The following is a 25045-nucleotide window of genomic DNA, read 5'->3' as shown; positions in this document are numbered from 1 at the left end:
TATCTACAAATAATTTTAATTTGCATTTGACATGCTGTGCATAAAATTAAATGTAGACTATAGATGTAGCCTATTAGTATAGGACCTGCAGTCCTGGACAACTGGCTGCTAGGTGAGGTAACATTATAATACAGCAAAGCTTGCTCAAGTTTGGTTCCTGGATTTCAGGTTACAAGAACAATGGTAAAGAGGTTTGACTTTTTCAGAAAGAAATCAGAACTCCCAGGGAAATATTCTGCCTTAAATTTCTTAAGGTCACACAAATATATTTATTTAACCCCTTGACTGTCGCAACCCCAAATCCTGAGGTGTCTCCTGGTGTCACAAAATCTAAAAAAAAAAAAAAAAAAAAATTATTTTTTCTTATGAAATGATAGAGAATCATTTCCCGATTGTAATGACACCAAAAGAACGAAAGTTGATGGAAAACTGATGGAATTACGCTCTCGCGAAGTTAGCGACCTCGGTGATATTTACGAATCTGCGATTTCGCCCACTTTGAGACCTATTTTCGGCTAATTCCATTGTTCCAGTCGACCAAACTCATAGCTATTTCTTTAGAACTCTATTTTTTCTATCGATTGAGTACAAGAAACTGCCCATTTACCGATTTTAACTACCCATTAACGTGGTCAGAAATTTGCAATTTGGCCAATTTCACGAAAATTAAAAAATATGACAATTTGAAAATAGGGTCCAGAATGAACAATGCAGACATCCCTGGCTCTAAAATACCATTTTCTCTGTTCATCAGTCACGTCTCCAGGCCCCTCTGATATTACTCTTGCTTTCTATTTTGAATTTTTATTCAAACAAAAAATAGAAAATTTACTGTTATGCAGACTACTGCAATATTGTAATAACTCTATAAATAATGCCAACCCATTCACGACTGCATATTAGAATGGCTACTTGGACATTTATTGGAAAAAGACATCATTTGTATAGTACTTTTGAACATCGGCAAAAATCAAACATTTCCCCTACTTTGAGCTCCATTTCCAGGTTCTTTTCATAGTAAAACCAATCAAAATCACCTCTACAGTATTTCTATAATATGTTTTCCATTCTATCAAATGAGACCAAGAAAAAGAGAATACAACCATAAATACTATACGAAAATAGACCACAAAGTCGGTATTTTAATTAAAAAAACGGTCGGAGTTTTCTTTTTCTCATTATGCACTGCGTGCTGCAAGATTTTTTTTATATGGTGCACACTGACCACACAGACCCATTCTCTCACATGTGGGCCTACCAGCTTTCTCCTGCCTGATTTGAAGCCGCTAGAATTTATGAGTATACAATATATGTTAAAAACGGTGGCTCGTAAGACGTATATATACGACCAAAACAGTCAAAGGGTTAAGACAACTCATTCTGCTGAAACATGGCAAAGATTGTCATCATAATTAATTTTTTTTTCAGATTTAGGTTTATGTTTCAGAAAGTATCTCTTTTTAATACTGTTCTAACTTCATAAACTTTGATGTTCAAAAGGTATAGAAGTTAAAAAAAATTTGAGTGTAGGAAATCTAATGAGCACATTTAAAATATAAAAATATACCACTGCTTTTGAATTTAGGGCAATGCACCAACCCAAAACAGGTACTGTGCCTGGCCCAAAATTAATAGCTTGGACGACAAGACAGAAAAACAAGGCACATTAATGCATGACAGGATGTGGATTATCCCATCTTCCTAAGGGCTGGACCCCCTGATCTGAAACTTGCTCTAAGGGTCGGAGAATTTAAAAAAAAAAATGAAACCAAAAGTATGAAATTTGATGGAAAAACTTACAGAATTACACTCTCGCAAAGTTAGCCGTCTCAGCGATATATAAGCATTGGCAATTTCGCCCACTTTGAACCCTGTTTTCAGCCAATTCCATTGTTCAAGTCAACCAAACTCATAGCTATTTCTCTAGTATTCCTTCTATTCTATCGATTGAATATAAGAAACCACCTATTTACCTAATTCAACTACCCAATAAAATGATCAGAAATCAGTAATTTGGCTAATTTCATATAAAATTAAAAAATTGCCAATTTTAAAACAGGATCCAAAATAAACAATGTAGACATTCCTGGCACTAAATCAACACTTCCTCTGCTCATCACTCACGTTCTCAGACTTCTATTATGCTTGCTTTCCATTTTGAATTTTTATTCACACAAAAAAATAAAAGATTTACTGTTATGCAGACTACCGCATTATTGTAAAAATTGTATAATGTCAGCACATTTGTGGACACATATTAAACTGACCAGTTGAACGTGTATTGGATGAGTGACGTACAGTGGTACTTTGACTTACGAGTTTAATTCGTTAAGAATTAATCGAAGTCTGCCCGAAATGCCTAGCCATGCTAGGTGTCCTAGTGGCCTCTGTAATTAGTATTTTATTACATGTAAACCACACAATAACCAAAATCTGTAAACCCCACATTGTAATCCTATAGAGAATAAACTTGATTGATTTCTATTTTTCTGTAATATATCTTCCATTCTATCATATGAGACCAAGAAACCAAGAACACAACAATAAAAACCATATGAAAACAGACCACAAAGTCGCTGTTTTAAACCGAAAACACGGTCGCAGTTTTTTTTTAATTATGCACTGCTTGCCTGAGGAATTATTTTTTATATGGTGCACACTTACTGCATAGACCCAAATTTACTGCTCACAGCTTATCTGAGTGATTTCGTGTATAGGGCAAGGAGGAATAACATCTTGTAGGAGTGAGGAAGAGCCAGTTGTGAGCGTGGGGGAAGTTCGTGAGGCAGTAGGTAAAATGAAAGGGGGTAAGGCAGCCGGGATTGATGGGATAAAGATAGAAATGTTAAAAGCAGGTGGGGATATAGTTTTGGAGTGGTTGGTGCAATTATTTAATAAATGTATGGAAGAGGGTAAGGTACCTAGGGATTGGCAGAGAGCATGCATAGTTCCTTTGTATAAAGGCAAAGGGGATAAAAGAGAGTGCAAAAATTATAGGGGGATAAGTCTGTTGAGTGTACCTGGTAAGGTGTATGGTAGAGTTATAATTGAAAGAATTAAGAGTAAGACGGAGAATAGGATAGCAGATGAACAAGGAGGCTTTAGGAAAGGTAGGGGGTGTGTGGACCAGGTGTTTACAGTGAAACATATAAGTGAACAGTATTTAGATAAGGCTAAAGAGGTCTTTGTGGCATTTATGGATTTGGAAAAGGCGTATGACAGGGTGGATAGGGGGGCAATGTGGCAGATGTTGCAAGTGTATGGTGTAGGAGGTAGGTTACTGAAAGCAGTGAAGAGTTTTTACGAGGATAGTGAGGCTCAAGTTAGAGTATGTAGGAAAGAGGGAAATTTTTTCCCAGTAAAGGTAGGCCTTAGACAAGGATGTGTGATGTCACCGTGGTTGTTTAATATATTTATAGATGGGGTTGTAAGAGAAGTAAATGCGAGGGTCTTGGCAAGAGGCGTGGAGTTAAAAGATAAAGAATCACACACAAAATGGGAGTTGTCACAGCTGCTCTTTGCTGATGACACTGTGCTCTTGGGAGATTCTGAAGAGAAGTTGCAGAGATTGGTGGATGAATTTGGTAGGGTGTGCAAAAGAAGAAAATTAAAGGTGAATACAGGAAAGAGTAAGGTTATGAGGATAACAAAAAGATTAGGTGATGAAAGATTGAATATCAGATTGGAGGGAGAGAGTATGGAGGAGGTGAACGTATTCAGATATTTGGGAGTGGACGTGTCAGCGGATGGGTCTATGAAAGATGAGGTGAATCATAGAATTGATGAGGGAAAAAGAGTGAGTGGTGCACTTAGGAGTCTGTGGAGACAAAGAACTTTGTCCTTGGAGGCAAAGAGGGGAATGTATGAGAGTATAGTTTTACCAACGCTCTTATATGGGTGTGAAGCGTGGGTGATGAATGTTGCAGCGAGGAGAAGGCTGGAGGCAGTGGAGATGTCATGTCTGAGGGCAATGTGTGGTGTGAATAAAATGCAGAGAATTCGTAGTTTGGAAGTTAGGAGGAGGTGCGGGATTACCAAAACTGTTGTCCAGAGGGCTGAGGAAGGGTTGTTGAGGTGGTTCGGACATGTAGAGAGAATGGAGCGAAACAGAATGACTTCAAGAGTGTATCAGTCTGTAGTGGAAGGAAGGCGGGGTAGGGGTCGGCCTAGGAAGGGTTGGAGGGAGGGGGTAAAGGAGGTTTTGTGTGCGAGGGGCTTGGACTTCCAGCAGGCATGCGTGAGCGTGTTTGATAGGAGTGAATGGAGACAAATGGTTTTTAATACTTGACGTGCTGTTGGAGTGTGAGCAAAGTAACATTTATGAAGGGATTCAGGGAAACCGGCAGGCCGGACTTGAGTCCTGGAGATGGGAAGTACAGTGCCTGCACTCTGAAGGAGGGGTGTTAATGTTGCAGTTTAAAAACTGTAGTGTAAAGCACCCTTCTGGCAAGACAGTGATGGAGTGAATGATGGTGAAAGTTTTTCTTTTTCGGGCCACCCTGCCTTGGTGGGAATCGGCCAGTGTGATAATAAAAAAAATAAGCTTATCTGAGTGAGCTGAGCTCATGGCATAGAACTATGGGATCGACCCAGGCTTCAAAACCATAGTACAGTGGACCCCCGGTTAACGATTTTAATCCGTGCAAGAGGGGTAATTGTTATGCGAAATAATCGCTGTGAATGAATTTTCCCCATAAGAAATAATGGAAATCAAATTAATCCGTGCAAGACACCCAAAAGTATGAAAAAAAAAATTTTACCACATGAAATATACATTTTCCCACACACAAAGAGAAGGATACATACACAATAGTAGAGTAGTACATGCACAGTATATATTGTGCATGTACTAGTCTACTAAATGAAGAATAAATGACACTTACCTTTATTGAAGATGCAGCAATGACTGATGAGACACTGTGTCCTGGGAGTGCCTTTTCCTCCTGAGTACTGTAGGTCCTGTTTGGCATTTTCTTCCAGAACAGGCCTTATCACACTGTGTATGCCACTACGATTCTTAAATCTCTCAAACCAACCTTTGCTGGCTTTAAATTCACCAGTATGAGCACTAGTTCCAGGCATTTTTCCCTGTTCACCTGGGTGTTAGTCGACTTGTGTGGGTTGCATCCTGGGAGACAAGATTAAGGACCCCAATGGAAATAAGTTAGACAGTCTTCGATGACACTGACTTTTTTGGGTTATCCTGGGTGGCAAATCCTCTGGGGTTAATTGTTTCTTGGTATTCTCAATAAGCCACACCAACAACGGTGCTACAGCAGCAGCAGCAGCTGACAGTGCAGCAGCAGCAGCAGCTGTACCACCAATAGTAGCGATGGTTGATTGGGGTTTATTATACAACCTGGCCAGCTCGGAGACATGCACTCCACTTTCATACTTATCAATGATCTTTTTCTTCATCTCTATTGTAATTCTCACCCTTATTGCTGTAGGGTTGGTACTAGAAGCTTTCTTGGGGCCCATGGTCACTTATTTTCCAGAAAAAGCACCGAAAACACTGTAATAATACGAAATATTCCGATTGTATGCTTGGATGTTACCGCGGAGGCTGGCTGGTAAACAATGCCACCGGCGGAACATGTGAGCGTGGCTCAGGCCGCACATTGGACGCGTCTCGGACGAAAATCGGTAAGCGGGTTTTTAAGCGGTATGTGAGGCAAAATTTTTGCAATTAAAGTAAGCGGTATGCGAAATAATCGCTATGTGATGCCATCGTTATGCGGGGGTCCACTGTACTTTGGTACAAACCCTCAAAGGGTTAATTAAAAAATGCAATGTATTATAGCAGCTGGAGTTGCAGGCAGCTACTACTATACCTGTCTGCCACCAGGTCTTTAGGAAGGTGGAAGCTAGAGGTACTGAGGCAGGTGGAAGCTAGAGGCATGTTGTGAGGCAGGTGGAAGCTAGAGGTATATTGTGAGACAAGAGGAAGCTAACAAACAAACCAAAATTATAACATTCCACATGGCTACTGACAACCTCATCTTCATTGCTCAAAGTTTCTGTATTTTGAACATAAAATTTGCCAATCTAGGTAGTAGGTTGGTAGACAGCAACCACCCAGGGAGGCACTGCCGTCCTACCAATTTAGTGTGAAACAGAGGATTGCTGGTGTTTTTCTTTGTCTCATAAACACGCGGGATACCAGGAATGTCGTTACTTCTACTTCACTTAGGTCACACTACACTGCATGTACATGCATATACAGCAGGGATCCACTTATTCAGCAGGTTAGATTCCAGGCTACTGCCGGAAAGCAAACTTAGCTGGAAAGCAGAACTCCATTTTTTCCATTTATAAATGCATATAACTGCCAGATAACAAGTTTACACTAACATATATTAAGTTAGCAACAGAACTAGGCATTAAAAAGTCAAATACACACACAGTGCACTCATTATTTACCTCAAAATATTTGTAGTCTTAATGTAGGGCAAAAGGTGAGTAGTATTTACTCTAAGTCCTAACCGATATAAGCTGGGAAGATATACTAAGCAACACAGACCCAAACTTATGCCTAGAACAGATTAACTCGGTGGCACTCGATGTATGCACAAGGCTTATTCCTCTAAGAAAAAGGAGGAGTAGATGTAAAATAGAAAGAGACAGGCGCTCCCTTTACAGGCGACGGAAAAGAATAACAGAGCGGCTAAAAGAGGTCAATATATCTGAAATGCGCAGGGAGACACTGGTCAGAGAAATAGCAAGCATCGAACTTAAGCTAAAAGAATCCTTTAGGAGTCAGGAATCGCGGGAAGAACTAAAAGCCATAAATGAAATCGAAAGAAACCCAAAGTATTTCTTCTCCTATGCCAAATCAAAATCGAGAACAACGTCCAGTATTGGGCCCCTACTTAAACAAGATGGGTCCTACACAGATGACAGCAAGGAAATGAGTGAGCTACTCAAGTCCCAATATGACTCAGTTTTTAGCAAGCCGCTAACCAGACTGAGAGTCGAAGATCAAAATGAATTTTTTATGAGAGAGCCACAAAATTTGATTAACACAAGCCTATCCGATGTTATCCTGACGCCAAATGACTTCGAACAGGCGATAAATGACATGCCCATGCACTCTGCCCCAGGGCCAGACTCATGGAACTCTGTGTTCATCAAGAACTGCAAGAAGCCCCTATCACGAGCCTTTTCCATCCTATGGAGAGGGAGCATGGACACGGGGGTCGTCCCTCAGTTACTAAAAACAACAGACATAGCCCCACTCCACAAAGGGGGCAGTAAAGCAACAGCAAAGAACTACAGACCAATAGCACTAACATCCCATATCATAAAAATCTTTGAAAGGGTCCTAAGAAGCAAGATCACCACCCATCTAGAAACCCATCAGTTACACAACCCAGGGCAACATGGGTTTAGAACAGGTCGCTCCTGTCTGTCTCAACTACTGGATCACTACGACAAGGTCCTAAATGCACTAGAAGACAAAAAGAATGCAGATGTAATATATACAGACTTTGCAAAAGCCTTCGACAAGTGTGACCATGGCGTAATAGCGCACAAAATGCGCGCTAAAGGAATAACAGGAAAAGTCGGTCGATGGATCTATAATTTCCTCACTAACAGAACACAGAGAGTAGTCGTCAACAGAGTAAATTCCGAGGCAGCTACGGTGAAAAGCTCTGTTCCACAAGGCACAGTACTAGCTCCCATCTTGTTCCTCATCCTCATATCCGACATAGACAAGGATGTCAGCCACAGCACCGTGTCTTCCTTTGCAGATGACACCCGAATCTGCATGACAGTGTCTTCCATTGCAGACACTGCAAGGCTCCAGGCGGACATCAACCAAATCTTTCAGTGGGCTGCAGAAAACAATATGAAGTTCAACGATGAGAAATTTCAATTACTCAGATATGGTAAACATGAGGAAATTAAATCTTCATCAGAGTACAAAACAAATTCTGGCCACAAAATAGAGCGAAACACCAACGTCAAAGACCTGGGAGTGATTATGTTGGAGGATCTCACATTCAAGGACCATAACATTGTATCAATTGCATCTGCTAGAAAAATGACAGGATGGATAATGAGAACCTTCAAAACTAGGGAGGCCAAGCCCATGATGACACTCTTCAGGTCACTTGTTCTATCTAGGCTGGAATATTGCTGCACTCTAACAGCACCTTTCAAGGCAGGTGAAATTGCCGACCTAGAAAATGTACAGAGAACTTTCACGGCGCGCATAACGGAGATAAAACACCTCAATTACTGGGAGCGCTTGAGGTTTCTAAACCTGTATTCCCTGGAACGCAGGAGGGAGAGATACATGATTATATACACCTGGAAAATCCTAGAGGGACTAGTACCGAACTTGCACACGAAAATCACTCACTACGAAAGCAAAAGACTTGGCAGACGATGCACCATCCCCCCAATGAAAAGCAGGGGTGTCACTAGCACGTTAAGAGACCATACAATAAGTGTCAGGGGCCCGAGACTGTTCAACTGCCTCCCAGCACACATAAGGGGGATTACCAACAGACCCCTGGCAGTCTTCAAGCTGGCACTGGACAAGCACCTAAAGTCAGTTCCTGATCAGCCGGGCTGTGGCTCGTACGTTGGTTTGCGTGCAGCCAGCAGCAACAGCCTGGTTGATCAGGCGCTGATCCACCAGGAGGCCTGGTCACAGACCGGGCCGCGGGGGCGTTGACCCCCGAAACTCTCTCCAGGTAAACTCCAGGTAAGAAGTCAGGTGTGGTAGCCCTCCTGGCCATCCAACCCACACATACTATACTACAATGCTTAAAGCTCCCTAGAGCGATAAAATGCATATACAGTACACGCATTACTTACCTTAAAATATTTGTAGTCTTAATAGTCTTAGTGTAGGGTGAGAGGTGAAAAGAATTTATTTGAAGAAAGTCGTGTGGGAGGTATGGCATCCTGCCTGGCCACTTATACCTACTACGACATTAAGCTCCATAGAGCGATAAAATGCATGTATAGTACAATCATTAATTACCTTAAAATATTTGTAGTCTTAATGTAGGGTGAGAGGCGAGTTTTATTTGTATGGAGTCAGGTTGGGAAGTATGGATAGCTAAGAAGGGCAGCCCTCCCAACCCCACCTACATATAATGAAAAGAAACCAGACGAATGCTACCACAAGTCCTACAAGTTGCCTGGCTACCACAAGTCCTACAAGTTGCCTGGCTACCACAAGTCCTAAAAGTTGCCTGGCTACCACAAGTCTTACAAGTCACCTGGCTACCACATCTCATATTTATGTTAATTTATTCTACTGTGCGTTGTGTTTAGGTGGATTAAGCAAAATGTCTATATTAACATTTTATACGATATTTAATGCTCCTTAGAGTGATTATTATTGCTATTATTATCATTATTAATATGACATCTTCAAGACTAATAAGACACTCTTAGTGATTTTAACCCTTTCAGGGTTGGCAGGCCCTCTCCTAAACTTGTTCTCAGGGTCAGAAATTTTTGGAAAAAAAAAAAATAATAATTATTTTTTCTTATGAATGATAGAGAATCTTTTCCCAATCATAATGTCACCAGAAGTATAAAATTTGATGGAAAACTTACAGAATTATGCTCTCGCGATTTTAGCGGTCTCGACAATGTTTACGCATTGATGATTTCACCCACTTTGAGCCCTATTTTCGGCCAATTCCAATGTACCAGTTGACAAAAATCATAACTGTTTCACTAGAACTCCATTTTTTTCTATCGAATGAGTACAAGAAACCACCCATTTACCGAATTCAACTATCCAATAAAGTGGTCCGAAATTCACACAAATTTCAAAAGATGCCAATTTCCAAACAGGGTCCAGAATAAACAAGACAGACATTCCTGGCACTAAAATAACATTTCCTCTGTTCATTATTCATGTCCCCAGGCCTGTTACATTTCTTTTGCTTTCCACTTCGAATTTTTATTCTCATAAAACATTGAAGATTTACTGTTATGCAGACTACTGCATTAGTGTAGAAATGGTGTAGAAATGGTATAAATAATATCAACACACTTGTGAAAGAATATTAGACTCACCAGTTGACGTGTATTGGACTTATGGTTTGATTTATTTACTTCTGAACTTTGGCAAAAATCGAACATTTCTGCTACTTTGAGCTCAATTTCAAGGTACTTTTCATTGTAAAACCAATAAAAATCATCAATTTTCTGTAATATGCCTTCCATTCTATAAAATGAGACCAGGAAAACTAGAATACAACAATAAATAGCATATGAAAATACACTGCAAAGTTGCTGTTTTAAACCAAAAACACAAAGTTTTTTTTCTCATTATGCACTGTGTGCTGCAGGATTTTTTTTATACTGCGCAAACTGACCACATAGACCCATTCTTTCATATGTAGGCCTACCAGCTTTCTCTCGCTAGATTTGAAAGCGCTAGAATTCATGCGTACTAGTACGGCACCAACCCTGGCGTGCAAGCCGTAATAGTACGGCACCAACCCTGAAAGGGTTAATGTGTACCTGCATGCCATCACAGTGTGTAAGTTTACTTAGGTACAGGTAAACATACATATAATTATCAGTTATAATAATAATGTAGGTATGTAGTCCGCCTGGGCTACATACCTACACCTACCTACATAGCTACATGATATTTAATTTGGCCCAGAGCCATATTACCATCGATATACCTTGTTCACTGAGTTTAATCGTTTCTAACAACTACCTTTAGATACCATCATAAACAAAGGGAAAAGTAATGAATAATTCCTGCCAAGAATTGTAAACAAAAGCGTTATGTATTAAGGGAAGTGACGTAATGTTTTCCCTCCGCCCGGCTACCACACCTCCTTAGTATATAAACAAAATGTTTATATGTTATGTAACGTGTTTCTTATATAATTTTGAAGAAAATATAATAGATGGACTAATGAAAATGTCTATATTAATGTAAAATAAGACATTTAATGTGCCAAAGAGTGATTATTATTAGTATTACGTAATGTTTTCCCTCCACCCAGCAACCACACCTCCAAAGCATATAAACAGCATCTTTATATGCTATATAATGTGTTTCTTATATAATTTTGAAGAAAATATCATAGATGAATTAATGAAAATGTCCATATTGATGTAAAATTAGACATTTAATGTGCCCAAGAGTGATTATTATTACATAATAGAGAGACGTGCGCATGGAGAATGTAAACATACCGGGTGGCCCACGCCGTATTTGAAAGACCACTTGCCGTATAGAAAGTTTTGGTCATAATTTGAGATCGCCGTATTAGCGGAACGCCATGAGGCGAAACGCCATAAAGCAGGGCCCTACTGTATATACATACCCATCTGGGTATTCTTCTATTTTCTTTATAGTTCTTGTTCTTTATTTCCTCTTAACTCCATGGGGAAGTGGAACAGAATCTTACTCTGTAAGCCATGTGTGTCGTAACAGGCTACTATAATGCTGGGAGTAAGGGGCTAGTAACCCCTTCTCCTGTATAAATTACTAAATTTAGGTCACCCTGCCTCAGTAGGATACAGCCAGTTTGTTGAAAAAAAAAAATTGCCAAGAGCTATTTCAAATGTAGAAAACCTAACATCAAAATACTGTGCACACTTAAATACCTGTCTTTATTCCCTCCTGTTGCTGAGTCTGTTGTTGGGACTGCTGTGGTTGTTGCTGCTGCTGTGATTGCTGCTGTGGTTGTTGCTGTGGCTGTTGCTGTGCTGGCTGCTGTGCCTGAGTTGGGAACTTGTAAGGAAATTTGACCTGAAGATCCTCTAGCAAAGAGCCTACTCGACGGTGCTGGAACATAGATGCTGGTTCTTCCCGTTTTCCCTGACCAGCCTGGAAGGATTCCAAAATTAGTTAGAAAATACAGCAGCAAATATGGAGACTAGGTTGGATATGCCTGATGATACTTTAGAGAAGAGTGAAGAACTGCTGAAAACTGATACATATAAACATATTAGTATGTGGGGAAAATGGAGTAACATAGAATTGCATACAATGAGGACCTCAAACTGAAATAAAATATACAAAACATGTTTTTCCTGTTTTGTCTCCCTGTAGGCTCATGTCTGTTGATATTCATAACACTGTAGTGCTCCCCTATATACTTAGAATGTACACAGAGTACACAATATATATATACAAATGTAGTGAATAATAGCTTAGGATCAGAGAAGCAAATATTGTAAATAAATCAAACGCCTACAGTGCTCATCGTTAAAGTACGCTGAATGGAGGCACCCAGCACACTTTAACCCTTAAACTGCCAATGGGGGGTAAAATGAAATTGTATTGCAGTGCCAACAGGTGATGCAAGGATGCTGGGAGGCAACTGAAGAGTCTTGGGCCCCTGACACTCACTGTGTTATATCTTAGTGTACTCATAGAACTCCTACTTTTCATTAGGGAGGGGGAGGGGATGTTGCACTGCTTGGCGAGGACTTTTCACGTTCCCTCAGACAGTTGTCTCACAAAATCATAATACAGTGGACCTTCGACCAACGATATTAATCCATTCCTGAGAGCTCATCGTTAATCGAAATTATCATTAGTCGAATTAATTTTCCCCATAAGAAATAATGGAAATCAAATTAATCTGTTCCTGACACCCCAAAGTATTGAAAAAAAAATATTTTACCACATGAAATATTAATTTTAATACACACAAACTGAAGAAGACATGCACAGTTACATGACACTTACCTTTATTGAAGATCTGGTGATGATTGATGGGATGGGAGGAGGGGAGAGTGTTGATGGTGTTAGTGTTAAGAAGGGGAATCCCCTTCCATTAGGACTTGAGGTGGCAAGTCCTTTTCCGGGGTTACTTCCCTTCTTCTTTCATGCCACTAGGACCAGCTTGAGAGTCACTGGACTTCTGTCGCACAACATATCTGTCCATAGAGGCCTGTATCTCCCATTCCTTTAGAACAGTCCTAAAGTGTTTCACAACATTGTCAGTGTACAGGTTGCCAACACGGCTTGCAGTAGCTGTGTCAGGGTGATTTTCACCAAAAAAGGTTTGCACTTTAAGCCACATTGCACACATTTCCTTAATCTTTGAAGTAAGCAACTTCTTCAATTTCTCTATCCCCTCCTCCGAAGCAGTTTCCTCAGGTGAGGCCTCTGGCTGTTGAAGATGATCTAGCAGCTCATCAGTGGTTAGTTCTTCATTGTCCTCCTCCACATTCTCCACACTAACCTCCAACCCCAAGGACTTCCCCAATGCCACAATGGATTCCTCAACTGGCATAGGATTCCCAGGGTTAGCCTCAAACCCTTCAAAATCCCTTTTGTCTACACATTCTGGCCACAGTTTTTTCCAAGCAGAGTTCAAGGTCCGCTTAGTCACTTCCTCCCAAGCCTTACCTATAATGTTTACACAATTGAGGATGCTAAAGTGATCTCTTAGAGTCAAGTGAGTTTCTGAGGTCACTACAAAGCACCTTTCAAACAGAGCTTTTGTGTACAGTTTCTTGAAGTCTGCAATGACCTGCTGGTCCATGGGCTGCAGGAGAGGAGTGGTATTAGGAGGCAAAAACTTGACCTTAATGAAGCTCATGTCCGCAGACAGTCACTCTGCCAAGTCTGAAGGATGACCAGGAGTATTGTCTAATACCAGGAGGCACTTAATATCCAATTTATTTTCCAGGAGGTAATTTTTCACAGTGGGGGCAAATGCATGGTGTAACCAGTCAAAGAAAAAGTCCCTAGTGACCCATGCCTTACTGTTTGCCCTCCACAGCACACACAAATTAGCCTTGAGGACACTGTTTTTCCTGAACACTCTGGGAGTTCCAGAGTGATACACCAATAAAGGCTTCACTTTGCAATCACCACTAGCATTGGCACACATCAACAGAGTAAGCCTGTCTTTCATAGGCTTATGTCCTGGGAGTGCCTTTTCCTCCTGAGTAATGTAGGTCCTGCTTGGCATTTTCTTCCAAAATAGGCCTGTTTCGTCACAATTAAACACTTGTTCAGGTTTCAGTCCTTCACTGTCTATGTACTTCTTGAATTCCTGCACATATTTTTCACAGTTGCTCTTTGCTGATGACACTGTGCTCTTGGGAGATTCTGAAGAGAAGTTGCAGAGATTGGTGGATGAATTTGGTAGGGTGTGTAAAAGAAGAAAATTGAAAGTGAATACAGGAAAGAGTAAGGTTATGAGGATAACAAAAAGATTAGATGATGAAAGATTGGATATCAGATTGGAGGGAGAGAGTATGGAGGAGGTGAATGTATTCAGATATTTAGGAGTGGACATGTCAGCAGATGGGTCTATGAAAGATGAGGTGAATCATAGAATTGATGAGGGGAAAAGGGTGAGTGGTGCACTTAGGAGTCTGTGGAGACAAAGAACTTTGTCCTTGGAGGCAAAGAGGGGAATGTATGAGAGTATAGTTTTACCAACGCTCTTATATGGGTGTGAAGCATGGGTGATGAATGTTGCAGCGAGGAGAAAGCTGGAGGCAGTGGAGATGTCATGTCTGAGAGCAATGTGTGGTGTGAATATAATGCAGAGAATTCGTAGTTTGGAAGTTAGGAGGAGGTGCGGGATTACCAAAACTGTTGTCCAGAGGGCTGAGGAAGGGTTGTTGAGGTGGTTCGGACATGTGGAGAGAATGGAGCGAAACAGAATAACTTCAAGAGTGTATCAGTCTGTAGTGGAAGGAAGGCGGGGTAGGGGTCGGCCTAGGAAAGGTTGGAGGGAGGGGGTAAAGGAGGTTTTGTGTGCGAGGGGCTTGGACATCCAGCAGGCATGCGTGAGCGTTTTTGATAGGAGTGAATGGAGACAAATGGTTTTTAATACTTGACGTACTGTTGGAGTGTGAGCAAAGTAACATTTATGAAGGGGTTCAGGGAAACCGGCAGGCCGGACTTGAGTCCTGGAGATGGGAAGTACAGTGCCTGCACTCTGAAGGAGGGGTGTTAATGTTGCAGTTTAAAAACTGTAGTGTAAAGCACCCTTCTGGCAAGACAGTGATGGAGTGAATGATGGTGAAAGTTTTTCTTTTTCGGGCCACCCTGCCTTGGTGGGAATCGGCCAGTGTGATAATAAAAAAAAATAAAAATAATTTTTCAGCCGCTTTGTGGTCCGAACTGGCAGCCTCACCATGCCTTATCACACTATGTATGCCACTACGATTCTTAAATCTCTCAAACCAACCTTTGCTGGCCTTAAATTCACTCACATCACCACTAGTTGCTGGCATTTTTTTAATTAAATCGTCATGCAACTTCCTAGCCTTTTCACATATGATCGCTTGAGAGATGCTATCTCCTGCTATCTGCTTTTCGTTTATCCACACCAATAACAGTCTCTTAACATCTTCTATCACTTGCAATCTCAGTTTCGAAAACATAGTTGCACCTTTAGCAAGAACAGCTTCCTTGATTGCCGTTTTCTTGCCCACAATAGTAGCGATGGTTGATTGGGGTTTTGTGTACAACCTGGCTTGCTCGGAGACACACACTCCACTTTCATACTTAGCAATGATCTCTTTCTTCATATCCATAATAATTCTCACCCTTTTTGCTGTAGGGTTGGCACTAGAAGCTTTCTTGGGGCCCATGGTGACTTATTTTGCAGGCGCAATCACTACAAACGCTGTGATAATATGAAATGTTCCGATTGTACGTTTGGATGGGACCGCGGTGGCTGGCTGGCTTGTAAACACTGGCACCCACGGGACAAGTGAGGCGCGCTAAGGCCACAAGTGGACGCGTCTCGAATGGAACGAATAGCGTTGGTCGGGTTTTTTAGCCCCAGTCGAGGCAAAATTTTTGCGTTAAAATGTATCGCTAGTCGGATTTAACGTTAGACGATGCCAACGTTGGTTGAGGGTCCACTGTAATATGATTGCAAACAAACCACAGTACAAGTGGGGGTTTGAACTCACAGCAAGTGAGTTGAAAACTCCAGACCAGCGCATAAGCCACTGTGCCAGCTGGCTACAATAAGATTTATCCAACTAGGTATATTTATACACCATTTATACACACTGGCCTGGAATTTTACGACTCACCTTACAGAGATGTAAGTCATAGCTCCATGTTTTTCTTTGTGGATGACACCTGAATTGCCATGACAGTGTCCTCCATTGAAGACAATGCAAGACTCCAAGTGGACATCAACCAAATCTTTAAATGGGCCGCAGAAAACAATAGGGAGTTCAATAAAGAGAAATTTCAACTACTCAGATATGGAAAACTTGAGGAAACTAAAGCTGTATCAAGGTATAAAACAAATTCTAACCAAACAAGTGAGCAAAAAACTAATGTGAAGGACCTGGGAGTGATAATGTATGAGGATCTCAACTTCAAAGACCACAACAATGTATCTACCTCATCTGCTATAAAAATGATACGATAGATAATGAGAACCTTCAAAACTAGGGACGCCAAGCCCATGATGATCCTCTTCAAATCGCTTGTCCTCTCTAAGTTGGAATATTGCTGTACACTAACTGCCCCCTTCAACTGCCTCCCAGCATACATGAGGAGGATTACCAACAGACCCCTGGCTGTCTTCAAGAAAGCGCTGGACAGGCACCTAAAATCAGTACCTGATCAGCCAGGCTTTGGTTCATACGTTGGTTTATTAGACCCTGGTTGATTAGACCCTGGTCCACCATGAGGCCTGGTCTCAGACCAGACCATGGGGGCATTGACCCCTGAAACCCTCTCCAGGTATTGGGTTCAAACCCCACCCGTCCCATGGTTTCTTAGACAGTGGTCACTCTCTCGCTACTTTCCAGTATAAACTCAGCTATAATAATAACAATAATAATAATTAACAGAATAAAAAATCATGCATCCCAGGATGTCATTCTCAGCGTTACCTTCTTCTCTTTATCCCTCTTCTGTTGCTCAGTTTGTTCCATCTGGTTTCGAAACTGCCACCAGTAGCCTCGCGACAAATGGTAGTGGGAGAAGGACTGAAGTTCAGTGAAGGCACTGGTCAGGTTACTCACAGCAGCCAACTGCCCAAGAAAAAATGACAAAAATGAAATAATGGAACAGAGTAAGATAAACTTCAAATAGGGCAACAAAAAAATGTGAAAATTATGAAGTATTGAAACTAAAAAGTAATAATGCATTTGGTAATAAATCTGAGAAAAAATAATTACAGTGGACCCCGCTTAACGATCACCTCCAAATGCGGCCAATTATGTAAGTGTATTTATGTAAGTGCGTTTGTACGTGTATGTTTGGGGGTCTGAAATGGACTAATCTACTTCACAATATTCCTTATGGGAAAAAATTCGGTCAGTACTGGCACCTGAACATACTACTGGAATGAAAAAAGTTCATTAACCGGGGGTCCACTGTATTTCAGTTAAGTTTGTCTGAATGTTTGGATAAAGATCTCTTAGTACCTTTAACATTTATGAGATGCCATAGATTTTTTCTTTATAGAGTGGTGGAAGAATGGAATGATTCAAAAGGAGATACAGGTCAGCCATCACCAATCCAGTAATCGCAAATCCGGTTCCATCACTAATCCGGCACTAATTTCTGACTAATCCTGCTGTGAAGGATCTGTTGGGTTAAGTGTATTCTAACCTAACCACTCTGTGATCCGGCAAAATCACTAATCCAGCACGCTACAGGTCCCAATGATACTGGATTAGTGATGGTCGCTCTTATAAGTGCTATAACCATAGGATATTTTTTTATTTTTTTTTTAACAAGTCGGCCGTCCCCCACCAAGGCACTAAATTTAAAAAGGAAAACTTTCATTTTACTTTTTAGATCATCTTGCCTCAGTGGGATACAAATGGTGTGTTAAAAAAAATTACTAAGTATAACTCTGCTCTTGTAGCTACAAGTAGGTACTAGTTACAGATAGATACAGCCTCTCCTCACTTAGCGATGTACTCATTTACCAATGCCTTGGACTTACAACGGGCTCTCTGACCCGTATTCATACCTAAATACGTAATGTTCATTAGAGCTGATTTCCTCTATTCTGTTTATTTCAATATACAGTACACTACTACATAAACATTTAAAAACATACCAGAAATGGTGCAAAGATGACATTAAAACAATATCAAAGATGGGTGACACAAACTCACTACCATTATAGTATGCTCCTCACTTAGTGACGATTTCATTTAACAACGTGGTCTCAGGAACGGAACACCATTGTTAAGTGAGGAGAGGCTGTAATTACAGATGTAATCTCACCGTTCTGGAGTTGATAACAGATCCTAAATCAGGTGTCTGAAACACTTGTCCACCGATAATGTGATAGTTGGCAAGAGGATTAACCTGAGTTGGAGAAAAGCGCTGCTGTTTCCGAATGATGTAGAGAATGGGTTCTTGAGTGTGAAGCAGCATGTACTCGACTCCCTGCATGTGGCTGTTGGGGTAAGATAAAGATGCAGTGTATTTCACATTGAGTAAAATTTAATTTCTGAAATGTTAAATTTTTTCCTGATCCAGTACTTGAGCATCCTCACTTTTTTATGGGTTAAACTGAAAATGTCTAGAAATGCTACAAAATGGCTCAGTTAGGAAATCTTCTTTCAATAAACTGGCTGTATCCCACGGAGGGAGGGTGGCCCAAAAACAAAAACAAAAGTCTCTCTTTTTAACTTTAGTAATTTATACATGAGAAGGGGTTACTAGCCCCTTGCTCCCGGCATGTTAGTCACCTCTTACGACATGCATGGCTTATGGAGGAAGCATTCTGTTCCACTTCCTCATAGAGATAAGAGGAAATAAACAAGAACTAGTAGGAAAATAGAAGAAAGCCCAGATAGGTGTGTATACAAATGCATGTACATATATGTGTAGTGTGAGTAAGTAGCAAGACGTACCTGAAATCTTGAATGTTTATGAGACAGAAAAAAGACACCAGCAATCCTACCATCATATAAAACAATTACAGGCTTCCGTTTTACACTCACTTAGCATGACGGTTGTACCTCTCTGGGCAGCTGCTGTCTACCAACCTACTATCTAGGCAGTTAAGAATTTTTTTTTTTTTTCAACAAACCGGCCGTATCCCACCAAAGCAGGGTGGCCCAAAAAGAAAAACTAAAGTTTCTCTTTTTAAATTTAGTAATTTATATGGGAAAAGGGGTTACTAGCCCCTTGCTCCCGGCATTTTAGTCGCCTCTTACAACACGCATGGCTTACGGAGGAAGAATTCTGTTCCACTTCCCCATGGAGATAAGAGGAAATAAACAACAAGAACTAGAAAGAAAATAGAAGAAAACCCAGAGGGATGTGTATATATACATATATATGCTTGTACATGCATGTGTAGTGTGACCTAAGTGTAAGTAGAAGTAGCAAGACGTACCTGAAATCTTGCATGTTTATGAGACAGAAAAAAGGACACCAGCAATCCTACCATCATGTAAAACAATTACAGGCTTTCGTTTTACACTCACTTGGCAGGACGGTAGTACCTCCCTGGGCGGTTGCTGTCTACCAACCTACTATCCAGGCAGTTAAGAAATATGAACTCAAAAAGGGATGGAAAGAATAAAAAATCTCAGTGGCAGACAGATTTGTTAAATACATATAAAGTTATAAAAGAATATTATAAACAGGAAAGGAATATTTATCAGCAATATCAACATGAGAGCAATAGGTTTCAAATATAAACTAAGAAAAAAAATGAGTTGAAAGCACATGAAAAATTAATTCCTCAAACTGTTGAGACAGGATCCAAGAGGAGATGGGATGTACTACAACTACTGAAAGCTTAAAAAAATTACAGATTAATGACAAGCTAAATACTAAAGAGCTGACTATACAAACAGAACTTTGCTACAGAAACAACAAACAGGTAATGTAATCATAAAAAATAGGTAATCACATGATTTTAAAGAGTGTGAAAGGTAATATGAAAGGCCAGCTGTTATTCTGATTGTCATTAATAATTTTTTTTCGCAGTGAATGCCTCCTCATCTTATGCAAGGAGGTACTAATACTATATGTAATAACAATGAATGTGGACAATAATCATAAAAATACCCATCTAGACAAACAGATGTCCACCAAGCATACACTATCACACTTATTGTAATGTATTCTGGAAGTAAGACAAACAGCCCCAGAAACTCACGTAAGCTGGTCGACCCTTGTGTTCTGCTGCATCTTGATAAACTCATTGTTGCAGTCTCTTGAGTAGAAGGGGTTTGTCCGCTCACTGAAGTAATCCATGATGTTTGTCGAGTTGAGATGTGGTACCCACATGCTGTCATGCCATGATATATGGAGTGGATTGTCTGCTGGTGATACATACCTAATAAATACTGAACCTATTTTATGAGAGCATAATACAAAAAATACATAAATATTTAATTGAAGGGCCTGACACCCAGAAGACCCTCCAGGTATACTCCAGGTATTTTTACATAATAATTATTTACCAAAATGTCTCGGCATGACAGTGGCTATCTTTGTACTTAGCAAATCAAAATTGTAATTACACATTGTAACCTTTGCAAAGAAATAAACTATTTATTTATTTATTTATTTATAATGTAGTTATTTTACTCATGACTGCCTGCATTATTTATATCTATACACAACAATACACAGTATTAACTTATATAGTGTATCAAGCTATTAATTCTCTAAATTATATTGTAAGCCTCTCCTGTCTATCAATCTATCAGTGTTATGCTACTGAAAGTGATAGGTGTATGATACCTCAAATAAAGATTTAAAAAATTAAATCTGCAACCTGACTAATAAATTTTATTGTTGCCCTGTCATTCTAACCTCAGTAGTGGAGTAAATAGTTGAACTGGGATCAATAATAATAAATCAGTTTTAAGTCATTTTAATGAACAGAATTTGATCAGTGATTCTAAACTCAAGTCCACCAGGTATCATTCTTCCCCTACAAAAAATTCTGACTTTTTTTTTATCAAGTTATTTGAAGTTGTAGACAATGTAAAGACAATGTTCTTTATATAAGAGACTGCTGGCACAGAGTCAAGGGTTCTGAAGAACAGTTGACTGACATGTATACCTTACCTTTGAAGAGTTTTGAGAGTTTAACTACTCTCAGAGCCTGGCCATGGGCCAGGCTCATCTGGTGCTTGCCTGGTCAACCAGGCTGTAAGTGAATTTGCATAGAGAGGAATCAATATGGGGACCAGTCATAAACAGCATTCCACTAGTCAGTATGGGATCACTTGGTCATAATCTACATAATACAGTACATACTGGAATAATTATTATGGGTTTTTTGAAAATTTTATATTTTTTTACTAAGAGGTTAAATAAACCAATTTCACTGACTGCTAATAGATTTACTTTTATATATCAATACAGGTCAGCTATTTTACAGTGATTAATATTTGTTTGACCACCCCTCCATGCATCTGTAAATGCTTTAACATGTGTGGGCACCATGCCAGCCATCAAGTTTGGCATAATACCTTGCTGTCCTGTTGAGTGCACAAGGGCATTTTCTGCTTCTTATTGACTGTAATAATTCCATTAAGTGTATTTTCTGTACCTGTGCTTTCTACTAAAAGTACCTTTTGTTTTTTCTTTGCAGCTTAATGATAAGAAAGGAAGTCAGCAGAAAAGGGTAAAAATAGCAATTTAAGTCCTTGCAAAGTGAAACAGATAAGCAGTTTATTAAGTGATAGCAAACTGAAACAGAAAGAAACAGCAATAAAACTTGGTGTTTCAACTCAAACAATCAGTAAAATTAAGAAGAAATTGAATTATAATCAAGATTTAAACTCAAAATGGGTGGGAAGATGTGGTAGAAAAGGGAAACAACGAGATTATACAAAAACAATACGAATGGCTTTTAACAACAGAAAAGCATCTTGCAGGCAGATTTCCTCTGACCTAGCAGCAGCAGGTGTTAGCCTTGCAAAAAGGACAGTTAATGAGGCTTTTGGAGAGTGGATTGTAAGCATATCATCCCAGAAAGAAGCTGCGACTTACTGAACCCATGATACGGAAACGTTTAGCCTGGACTAAGAATCACACTGAATGGACTTCTGAACAATGGGAGCAGGTAAGAATTACATTTAGCTATTCAGCTCATTTGTTGTTCATAAAAGAACATTAATTATTAGTAAAACGACAATTCTATTTGAAAAAATTAAGATTACTGTTCAGCTTCTCTGGTTATTCTGCCACTTCTATTATCTTTTCTATTGTTGCAGGTGGTGTTATCTAATGAACATCAACCATTGCAGTGCTGGATGACTGTGTGCTGACTGTAAGAAGGTGGTCAGGTGAGGAATTTATGCCTGAATGTCTGAAGATGGTCAAATTTCCTCAGAAGATCATGGTGTGGGGAGCCATGTCTGTTCATGGAACAAGTCGTTTGCACACTGTTGAGGGTACCATGAACCAGGTTAAGTATATAGAAGTAAAGTAGAAACCCCATATCTGCAGATTGTTTCCATTGTTTATCCACGATTTACCGTGGCTCGAAAATAGCCCTTAATTTTGCTTAATAATGGCACCAAAGCACAAAAGTAGTGATGGTCACAGTCTAAAAAAAGTCCTGCCAGTGAAAAGGTGCTAATTCTCCACTTTTTGTGTGTAATTTATCAATTAAACTTTATCACAGGTAGGCATATAAACAAAAAATGACATGTATATAGGGTTTGCTACAATTCATGGTTTCAGGTATCCACAGTAGGTCTTGGAACATATCCCCATGGATACAGGGGGATATGTTCTGTATTACAACATCAATTACTGCCTCAAATAAGGAATTGGTATGGTGATGGATGTTGGATATTCCAACAACACTCAGCCTTATGTTACATGGCAAAATCAGTAAAGATGTGGTGTGCACAAAATGGTGTTGAGCTGCACCCATGGGCTGGAAACTCCCAACACAAACCCTACTGAGAGTTTATGGTTGGTCTGTAATGAAGGATAAAATACATGAAGTTCCCTTTACGACCAAAGTGCAACTTACAGAATGTCTTATTAAGGTTTGGTTTCATTCTGCCAGAATCAAAGGAATTATGAAAAACTTTGATCATTGGCACTGTAAAAACCACTTATGAATGCTAGAGGTGTTTAAACCAAATATTAATGAATGTAATATAGTTGACCTGTACTAGTGTATAAAAATAAATCCACTAGCAGTCAGTAAAAGTGGTTTAATTGACGTTTTAGTAGAAAAATATCGAATTCTCAAAAAAATCCATAATAATTATGCCGGTATACAGTATAAACAATCTTGATGACGGAATAAGTAGTGAAACAAGTAAGCTGATAATGATACAAATATATGGCAGTAAATAAATTCCAAGAACATTAGAGGACCTCAGGATACTCTGAACTGGTCAGTGTTGTGATTAAAGTGGTAAATGCAGTTAAATGTGACCAAATATAAATAGCTGGATGTAAAATAACTTAGCTGTTAGAGCTCTGAAGCCAAGGCTGTAGTTATGAAGTGTTCAATTTAAACTAATACAGTAGGCTGCTGGTTTTATATCATGAGATGTGAAAAACAGATTTCCCAACATCATACATACAGTACAGTGAAACTTCTCAATGGAATTTGGCAATTTCTGACAAAAAAAACTGTCTGGGCACTCCAATTATCAGAGAAAATGGACAGAAGTCTATAATTCTGCATTGTGTCCACAGATATAGTCTTCTGAAGTATGGGGCAAGTCCACTTACATCAAAGTTTCTCCAACCAGAGCTAACACCTTCAGATCAGAGTGAACACCCTCTGACCAGAGTGAACACCCTCTGACCAGAGTGAACACCCTCCAACCAGAGTGAACACCCTCTGACCAGAGTGAACACCCTCTGACCAGAGTGAACACCCTCCAACCAGAGTGAACACCCTCTGACCAGAGTGAACACCCTCTGACCAGAGTGAACACCCTCCAACCAGAGTGAACACCCTCCGACCAGAGTGAACACCCTCTGACCAGAGTGAACACCCTCCAACCAGAGTGAACACCCTCTGACCAGAGTGAACACCCTCTGACCAGAGTGAACACCCTCTGACCAGAGTGAACACCCTCCGACTAGAGTGAACACCCTCCGACCAGAGTGAACACCCTCTGACCAGAGTGAACACCCTCCAACCAGAGTGAACACCCTCTGACCAGAGTGAACACCCTCTGACCAGAGTGAACACTCTCTGACCAGAGTGAACACCCTCTGACCAGAGTGAGCAACCACTGACCAGAGTGAACACCCTCTGACCAGAGTGAGCAACCACTGACCAGAGTGAACACCCTCTGGCCAGAGTGAACACCCTCAGACCAGAGTGAACATTCCCAGCCCAAGAAGGAAAACTCCAGACCACAAAGAACAACTCTAGAGTGAAGGGTACAACACCAACACATAAGGAACAACCCCAGACCGGAACAACCATGAACCAGATGGCATCAACGACCAGAGGGAACATCTCCAGACTTGAGACTATTTCAAACCTTAGGGGACAACCTCAGACCATAAAAGACAACCTCAGACCACAGCAGACAACCTTTGCCCATAAAAACACAATCTCAGACCATAGAAAACCTCAGACCAGAGGAGACAACCTCAGGATATTGAGGATAACCTCAGACCATAGAAGGTAAGAAACCCCACACATGCTGGAACTTCATACCAGAGGGAACCTCAGAAAGCATCATAACCATTACAATATCTCCCTCATAAATATCATTTAGCAGCGATGCTCACCTTTACTCTGATCAACCATGATGTAGCAACTTTATCTTCTCTATAAATGAGCAAAAATCGTCCTAATGTTAAACCTGCTTCGTCTTGTTCTTGTTGGGTATGTAAAGGTTACTGACAGCTTACGCAGTATCAAACTCTGCTTCCCGTCTACTACTACTGTGGAAAATACTGTATATTTTCCGGAAATACGGTAATTTATAGGTAAATAGATGCCCTATATTGTATTTTTAAAAGAAGTATGTTATCGAAAATGGGAAACTGAACCTGCGCTTGGGCAGACAGGAGACTCGCCATCTTGGTTTTGAATTTGTATTAGAACGTTGGTGTAATGGGTAGAAATTTTCATGCTCTAGAGGTTAAAATAGTGTTGACACCTCTCAA

General features: G+C 40.2%; 1 protein-coding gene across 6 annotated transcripts in view; it reads right to left on the bottom strand.

Annotated features, from left to right (window-relative positions):
- The window catches only part of LOC128698056 (mediator of RNA polymerase II transcription subunit 6), a 41728-nt gene extending 16904 nt beyond the window's left edge, over window positions 1-24824 (bottom strand). The window contains exons 1-5 of one of the 6 annotated variants that reach the window (XM_053790121.2): window positions 24665-24824; window positions 20085-20247; window positions 18191-18365; window positions 16840-16980; window positions 11608-11830 (exon numbers count right to left, since the gene is read on the bottom strand). In XM_053790121.2, coding sequence (XP_053646096.1) covers window positions 11608-11830; window positions 16840-16980; window positions 18191-18365; window positions 20085-20247; window positions 24665-24683 — 721 coding nt within the window. In that variant the 5' untranslated portion in view covers window positions 24684-24824. Of the gene's footprint in view, window positions 1-11607; window positions 11831-16839; window positions 16981-18190; window positions 18366-20084; window positions 20275-21004; window positions 21137-24664 lie in introns of those variants that run through there. The other 5 variants (XM_053790120.2, XM_070097511.1, XM_053790123.2 and 2 more) reach the window with 5 other exon arrangements.
- Between the last annotated feature and the right edge of the window lie 221 nt (window positions 24825-25045).

The sequence above is a fragment of the Cherax quadricarinatus genome, chromosome 58, assembly GCF_038502225.1.
Source record: "Cherax quadricarinatus isolate ZL_2023a chromosome 58, ASM3850222v1, whole genome shotgun sequence".
In the NCBI taxonomy this organism is placed as follows: Eukaryota; Metazoa; Arthropoda; class Malacostraca; order Decapoda; family Parastacidae; genus Cherax; species Cherax quadricarinatus.
This window is presented reverse-complemented; position numbering and strand designations above follow the sequence as displayed.